The sequence below is a fragment of the Prunus dulcis genome, unplaced genomic scaffold (genome assembly GCF_902201215.1).
Source record: "Prunus dulcis unplaced genomic scaffold, ALMONDv2, whole genome shotgun sequence".
Taxonomy (NCBI): Eukaryota; Viridiplantae; Streptophyta; class Magnoliopsida; order Rosales; family Rosaceae; genus Prunus; species Prunus dulcis.
The window spans coordinates 3,259-11,600 of NW_023010171.1; the positions used below are offsets into that span (position 1 = coordinate 3,259).

General features: G+C 36.8%; 1 protein-coding gene across 1 annotated transcript; it reads left to right on the top strand.

Annotated features, from left to right (window-relative positions):
* Positions 1-2,742: 2,742 nt before the first annotated feature.
* On the top strand, positions 2,743-6,827 carry LOC117613106. Its single transcript, XM_034341753.1, has 2 exons — positions 2,743-3,909; positions 6,702-6,827. The coding sequence occupies exons 1-2, from the start codon at positions 2,743-2,745 to the stop codon at positions 6,825-6,827; spliced, it is 1,293 nt and encodes a 430-aa protein (XP_034197644.1).
* The last annotated feature ends 1,515 nt before the right edge of the window (positions 6,828-8,342 follow it).

Below are 8,342 nucleotides of genomic sequence, written 5' to 3' on the forward strand. Positions count from 1 at the left end.
GCTCATGAGCTCTTTGGTGTCAAAGACACTGTTAGTATGAAAATTGTATTGTCATTTCCTAGACTCTAGCATAGGTTGGGAATTAGTGTGTGAACTTGTTTTACTGGAAGCTTTGGCGCAACACATTCATTCTGGATCTTTGAAGTATGACGTGATCGATATGAGAAACTGATTTCAGGTAAATCATGACATAATCATACATTCATTATAGGATTCCTAGTTGGAGTTATTTTTACTCAAGCACTTTTATGTTAGCCCTATTTTTAATAGGATTAGATTTTATCTCTTGAGATTGCTTCCTAGTTGGACTCTATTTTGATTCAAGTTAAAATCTTATCTTTGTTTGGTCTAATTAATTTGTTTTAAGAGATATTGTTTCTCCCTAAAAGCGTGGCTAATTGGCATCAATCACTCAGAGTACATACTGAATCAAAAATGATATTCATGATTGAATAGAACTTGTGGTCTCCTGTTTGGCGTGATTACTTAGAACCATATAGGAAGTTTGGCTCTATTATTCAGCATGCATCTAAATCTTATATTGATGATGGGAAGTTTGCATGGGCTGACGAATTGAGGTAGGATTCTATGTGAATCAAATATGATTAATGGCAAGAGATTGAGCACGTGGCTTTGTGCTCTTCTCTTGCAAAAAGGAGATTGTGCTTTGTATAAGTATATGAAGTGCTTCTTTGTTTTTGGTGGGCTTTCTGATATTTTGTTTGAGCATCTAAAATACTTAACAAAGTTACTGTGCATTTATTTGTTATAAATCATCAAGCGTTTAATGTTTGCTTGGTGATTTATCAAACACTTTAATCATTCATATTGCATTCATATGCATATCGGTGACTCATACGATTGAGGGCACAAAGACTGTGGTGGCAGTTTTCCTCCGGCGAGCTTGAAGCAATCGTGACCAGTATTGTGTTCAACATAAGGAGTGTCGAAGATCATCCCGTGACAGAAGTTGAGTTACGAAGAAGTCGGTAAACATTATCTAGAATGAGTCTAGGATAAGTGTGTGAGTACTTCTTGTAATCATCGTTCTATAGTGGATTTGAGTTGGACTGAGGAGTCCCGTGGATTTTCCCCAGAGGTGGGGTTTTACCACGTAAAATAATTCTCTCCGTGTTCGTTTATTTTAAAGCTTTGCACATCTCAGGATTGATAACTCATATCAATCCTGCTTCAAAGGTTGATCATTATTTATTGCAAAAAATTCGAATTAGCTTGCTTAACATTCTCCAGGCATATATAGATATCCTACAGGTATTTTCAGACACCTTTGACTGAAACCCTGTTGAAGCCTAAACAAGAACCAAAACTAAGCAGTAAAGTTATTAATCAAGCAATACATTTTGAATCTCAAATGTTTGGAGAATCAACGAATGACGAAGAAGGTAAGATTTCTGTGAAGCTTGTGGTCAGCAAATCTGAGAAGATGGTCTGTTACGCAGAAGCGGGGGAGGATTTTGTTAGTTTACTCTTCAGTTTCCTAACTCTACCGCTTGGGTTTATATTAAAAAACATGAAGGATGGTTCCTTGAGAGGTTGCATTAGTCATTTGTACAAAACTATCCAGGATTTGGATGGTCAATACATGATTTCAAATCACCACAATGAAATGATACTCGATCCCAAACTTGTTCCTGGTTTTTGCTACAAGAAGAGTCTTTTAGGAATTGAGGAAACCTCATATTACTTAGTAAATAATATGTTGACTACTGATAGATCCCTTATCTCAACGGAACCAAGTCAACTCAAAGTGATTGGGAAAAAGGATGACAGTGCTCTGGGATTTCTGAAGGGACCCGCAATGTTTGTGGTAACTGACAATCTGGTTGTAAGACCCATATCTCGGATCCTTGAGCTGCATATTCTTAAAGATTTGAATGTGCCTGTCACTGACATTGAGGATCAGATTGTGCATGTGGGTAAGAAAGAGGTGAGTTATTATTTATAACTTTTTGGTTCAATATACTAAACAAATCCTCGGTTCTTTGACGGTACTAAATTGAATCATTGGTTTTAATTTTCCATGTTCAATGACTTCAGCTTGACTGCAGCATATAAATTATCTTTGTGTCTGTTAAGTCCTTTGATTTAGACTTTAGTGGATGTCTTTTTGGATGAATTATATATGTTCTTCAAATTTTTATTGACTCTTGAATATATGTTCTTCAAATGTTTGCTTGGTGATTTATCAAACACTTTAATCATTCATATTGCATTCATATGCATATCGGTGACTCATACGATTGAGGGCACAAAGACTGTGGTGGCAGTTTTCCTCCGGCGAGCTTGAAGCAATCGTGACCAGTATTGCGTTCAACATAAGGAGTGTCGAAGATCATCCCGTGATAGAAGTTGAGTTACGAAGAAGTCGGTAAACATTATCTAGAATGAGTCTAGGATAAGTGTGTGAGTACTTCTTGTAATCATCGTTCTATAGTGGATTTGAGTTGGACTGAGGAGTCCCGTGGATTTTCCCCAGAGGTGGGGTTTTACCACGTAAAATAATTCTCTGCGTGTTCATTTATTTTAAGCTTTGCACATCTCAGGATTGATAACTCATATCAATCCTGCCTCAAAGGTTGATCATTATTTATTGCAAAAAAATTTGAATTAGCTTGTTTAACATTCTCCAGGCATATATATATATAGATATCCTACAGGTATTTTCAATTGGCATCAGAGCAGGTTGCTGGACATACTCAGTAAGATCTAATATACCTTAGGATGGATCGTGCCTCGGGCTCAATTGCACATCCACCATATTTTGACGGCAACAACTATGGCGCTTGGAAGGCCAAAATGAAGTCGTTTCTTTGGTCCTTAGATGAACGTGTATGGAGTACAGTGGTTCATGGATTTCCTAAACCCACAAAGAAGATCGGAAAAGGAGATGAAGAAACCACAATCCTCAAAGCTAGAGAGGAGTGGACCACTGCAGAAGTCACACACAGCACTAATAATCAAAAAGGGTTAAATGCTTTATTTACTGCTGTCTCTTCAGATCAATTTGAATATATATCTGGTTGTGATACTTCTAAGGAAGCTTGGGATATTTTGCAGGTTACCCATGAAGGAACAGATACTGTCAAGGGAGCCAAGCTTCAAATGCATACTTTACAGTTTGAGACACTCATGATGGATGAGAATGAAACTTTTTCTGAATTTTATGCTAAACTGTGTGTAATTGTGAATGCTTGTTCAAGTTTAGGTGAAAAAATTCCAGAAGACAGGGTTGTGAAAAAGATTTTGAGATCCTTGCCTCAACGATTTCAACCAAAGATCACGGCTATTGAAGAGATCCGTGACTTGAACACCTTGAAAGTTCAAGAACTCATAGGGTCCATACAAACCTATGAGATGAAACATCTAGCCCTTAAAAAGGGCAAAACTGTTGCTTTCAAGGTTGTGAATGAAGAAGATGATGGGCATTCAAATGAAGATTGCAGTGATGAGGAATTAACGATTCTCACAAGACGATTCATGAACTTTCTCAAGAATCAAGATCCAAGGAGTCGAGATTCAAAAGGTATAAATTCTAAAAATAGGTTTGTTAACTATACTGATGGTGGGTCTAAATTTCGCAGGTCAAATGAACGAAAGAATCCAAGAGAAAAGGTCCAATGTTTTGAATGTGAAGGCTATGGACACATATCTTCGGAATGTGCCAACACCTTAAAGAAACAAAAGGATAGCAAGAATAAGGCAATGCATATTACTTGGAGTGATAGTGAATCGAAATGCGAGAATGATGAAAAGACGGTTGCACTCATAACCACAGTTAGCTTGGATGAATCACATGAGGATGATGATTGTAAAGAAGTTGCTGTGCTGAAGCTGGAAAATTGCAGGATTGCAAACGAGTTTCAATCCCCTGATGCAGATTCTAAAAAGGTAAGTGCAGGTATGAACGAAAAATTGATGTTTTTGCAGAAAAAATTGACTGATCAGAATAAATTAATTGCTTCTCTAACTTCTGACAACAAAGCCCTTGAACTTGAACTTAAAAATTCAAAGGAAAGGATTGTTTCTTTAACCATTGGTGCAGAAAAAATTGACAAGATGATTAGCATGGGACGAAGAGATGGTGACAAACGAGGCTTGGGATTTCAACCAAGTAATAAGTCTTCCGCTGTGTCTAAAACAAAGTTTGTCAAATCCACTTCACTCTTTGAACCTTCTGCCCCTCATGAAGTCAAGAAATTTATTCCAATCTGTCACTTTTGTGGAACTCGTGGGCACATAAGACCAAGATGCAATAAGCTTCGAAACGAATTTGTTCGTTCAAATTCTCATGGCATGGGTGGAAAAGTAAGTATCCAACATAAGATTTCAAATCTTATGAATGAGGTAAACCGCTTATCCAAACTATCTTCTTTTCATTGTTTGCCATCAACTAAGACAAAGTTAGTTTGGAGGAAAAAGGAAAATCATAATTGTATGTTTGCCTCCACTAATGTTGTGCATGAACCCGTTGCTTTAGAAAATTTGGATCTTAAATGTCTTGTTGCAAAACCTTTGGATAATCTTCAATTTGACACTCTTAGAAAGTCTTTAGGTATTTGTTCTTTTGAATAATTGTTTGTATGCATGCCAAAAGACTCCAGCTATTATCTTCTCTGTTTTTGAATTTTGGATTAAATTCTAAGTATTTTGTTCAGCACATGCAGGGATTGATAAGCAATATCAATCCTACTGACGTCTGGAAGTTTTTGCTGATCTTAGATTGGATTTTTGGCGTTGGATCACTTTGGGCAGTTTAATATTGGGTTTTTGTGAATGGCTATCAACTGTCTTTGTTTTTTATAAAGTCAATTAAATGCTCTTTTTATTAAATCTCATGTGTCTCATTTAGCACATACACTCTAATCTTGTTTAATAATTTTGAATGAATCCTCATCTTGCCCTTGTCTTGATACTAGATTTGCATTATACTTTTTGCTACTGAGCTCACAATTTTGTAACATCTCTTTAATTAAAAGAAAAGTAAAATAAGTGCTTGATCCTTGCCAAGTAACCGGGCCTCTTGTCTAACCAACGTCGAGGCTCGAGTCAAAAAGCTTTGATCTTATACACTTTGTTCTTCTTTGTAGCCTACATGACTCGGGTTAGTACATCCTAGGGGTGCTTTAACACCCATTGTCTTAAAGTCATCTGACTTGAGCACATTGATTTAACACCCGTTACATGAGTCTTGTAGAAAGCTTAATAAAGTTAGCATTAATAATAATAATAATAAAATAATTTTTTTAAAAAAAAATGAAAGTGGTGACCTCTGTATGCATTTTGTATGTGTTTATTCTATGTTCTTGGCTTGCTCTTGATTGGATTTTTTCTTTGTTATTAAATAAGTTTGGTCACATAACACGAGATTGAGATTTAATATTTGCTCTTTTGATGGACTTTATCTCTTACAAATACTTTTGATTTCCTTTTTATAATCCTAGTATTTGATTAAACCTTTGTGATTTGATGTGCCTTCAATCTTGAAAGGCTTTGCTTCCAAATGCTTCTAGATAGATATTGGTATTGGCTTTGCTTGTCTATCCTTATGCATAGTGTTGGCATGTACTCAAGTTTTTTTTGGCATGAATGAAGGAGGAGTCTTGGGTTCTTATTAAGCATAGTAATTGATGTTTTGATTGATGTCTTTGTGGTTTCGTCTCTTTTCTAAGTGTGGCTTATGTATATATATATATATATATATATATTTTCTTATTCAGTGGCTTTATCTTTTATATTAAAATTTTAACCACAAAAAAAAAAAAACGAATTTGTTTTTGTTTTCAAACATAGTGTAGTTTTATGCTTCTTGTTTAATTGTGCAGTTAGGCTTTCCTTCATGTTACTAAGACGGATACATGATAAATTGAACCTGAGGATTGCAGCATCATTTTCAATCCTGCCAGTTGCAGACTTGTGGCACAACTGATTTTTTTTTCCTCTTATTTTTGCCTTTATATATGCTCCCTTGTACTCTTTCCTTGCTCTTTGGATTTCCTGACAAAAAGGGGGAGAGATTATTGTGAAATTATAATAAAAAGGGGGAGAGATTGTGTTGTATAATTAAGGGGGAGTAGTGTTGTAATTTTGCCTTGAATTACATTTCTTCTCCCACATGCTTCACTGGTTTTGTTGTTTCATAATGTGCAGGGATTCTGAGCCTTGAGTTTAGAGTAGGATTTCATTTGTTGAATCCCATGCAATTTCGTTTGAGTTGTAATAGGTGTTTTGTCTAGGAAATGCCAAAGGGGGAGATTGTTAGTATGAAAATTGTATTGTCATTTCCTAGACTCTAGCATAGGTTGGGAATTAGTGTGTGAACTTGTTTTACTGGAAGCTTTGGCGCAACACATTCATTCTGGATCTTTGAAGTATGACGTGATCGATATGAGAAACTGATTTCAGGTAAATCATGACATAATCATACATTCATTATAGGATTCCTAGTTGGAGTTATTTTTACTCAAGCACTTTTATGTTAGCCCTATTTTTAATAGGATTAGATTTTATCTCTTGAGATTGCTTCCTAGTTGGACTCTATTTTGATTCAAGTTAAAATCTTATCTTTGTTTGGTCTAATTAATTTGTTTTAAGAGATATTGTTTCTCCCTAAAAGCGTGGCTAATTGGCATCAATCACTCGGAGTCCATACTGAATCAAAAATGATATTCATGATTGAATAGAGCTTGTGGTCTCCTGTTTGGCGTGATTACTTAGAACCATATAGGAAGTTTGGCTCTGTTATTCAGCATGCATCTAAATCTTATATTGATGATGGGAAGTTTGCATGGGCTGACGAATTGAGGTAGGATTCTATGTGAATCAAATATGATTAATGGCAAGAGATTGAGCACGTGGCTTTGTGCTCTTCTCTTGCAAAAAGGAGATTGTGGTTGGTATAAGGATATGAAGTGCTTCTTTGTTTTCGGAGCTTTTCTCATATTTTGTTTGAGCATCTAAAATACTTAACAAAGTAACTGTGCATTTATTTGATATAAATCATCAAGCGTTTAATGTTTGCTTGGTGATTTATCAAACACTTCAATCATTCATATTGCATTCATATGCATATCGGTGACTCATACGATTGAGGGCACAAAGACTGTGGTGGCAGTTTTCCTCCGGCGAGCTTGAAGCAATCGTGACCAGTATTGCGTTCAACATAAGGAGTGTCGAAGATCATCCCGTGACAGAAGTTGAGTTACGAAGAAGTCGGTAAACATTATCTAGAATGAGTCTAGGATAAGTGTGTGAGTACTTCTTGTAATCATCGTTCTATAGTGGATTTGAGTTGGACTGAGGAGTCCCGTGGATTTTCCCCAGAGGTGGGGTTTTACCACGTAAAATAATTCTCTGCGTGTTCGTTTATTTTAAAGCTTTGCACATCTCAGGATTGATAACTCATATCAATCCTGCTTCAAAGGTTGATCATTATTTATTGCAAAAAAAATTCGAATTAGCTTGCTTAACATTCTCCAGGCATATATAGATATCCTACAGGTATTATCACAGTCATTTTAGCCGACGATTTGGGTGAGTTTTCAGGCCATTGAGAAGCAAAAATGCTTCCCAGCCAACCTTAAGGGTTCACAGACCTTCCTATGCACCCTACCTCACCACTCGAGATCCACCCTAGCCCTATCAAGATCCTCTCTCTCTCTCTACAAATTCAAAATTTGAAAAAGAAAAAAATTCGAACACTTTGCATCTAGGGGTGGGGTAGCGGGTGGGTTCTGGGTTTTACTGATTAGCGGGTGGGGGGTGGGTTGTAGGTTGGATTGGGCTTTGGGTTTGTAGGGACTTTTTCGTTTCGGCAGCTATTGATGGGTCTAGACTGCTGTAAAGAGCCAAATGTGTGAAATTGCCCGTGGGTCTAAGTTCAAAAATCAGACCCCAAGAGTGTTTCGAAAGAGTAGCTGAGCCTTAGGAAACACCTTGGTCTTCTTTACCAATGAAACCAACAGTTTCTTACAGATAAATTCTTGGCTTGACTTGAGAAGCTTGTGGCATGAAAGCTAAGCATTCATGAGTTTAGCATGAAAGAGAGAAAGACCAGGTTTTCTACGAGAAACAGAGGTTAAAGAAAGGATTTTGTGGGAATTTGTTGAGGAGAGAGAGAGAGAGAGAGAGAGAGAGAGAGACAGACAGACAGACAGACAGACAGACAGACATACAGAGATTAGGGTGGAAGAATGAGTGCTTTGGGTAATTTTCCAATAGCTTGACGAAGGGTTCGTCAGGCTCTGAAATGGCTTGCCAGAGAAGAAGATGGGAAGAGATGGAGGAATATGGCTTGAAATTGAAGGGTTCCAAGGATGAGAGGT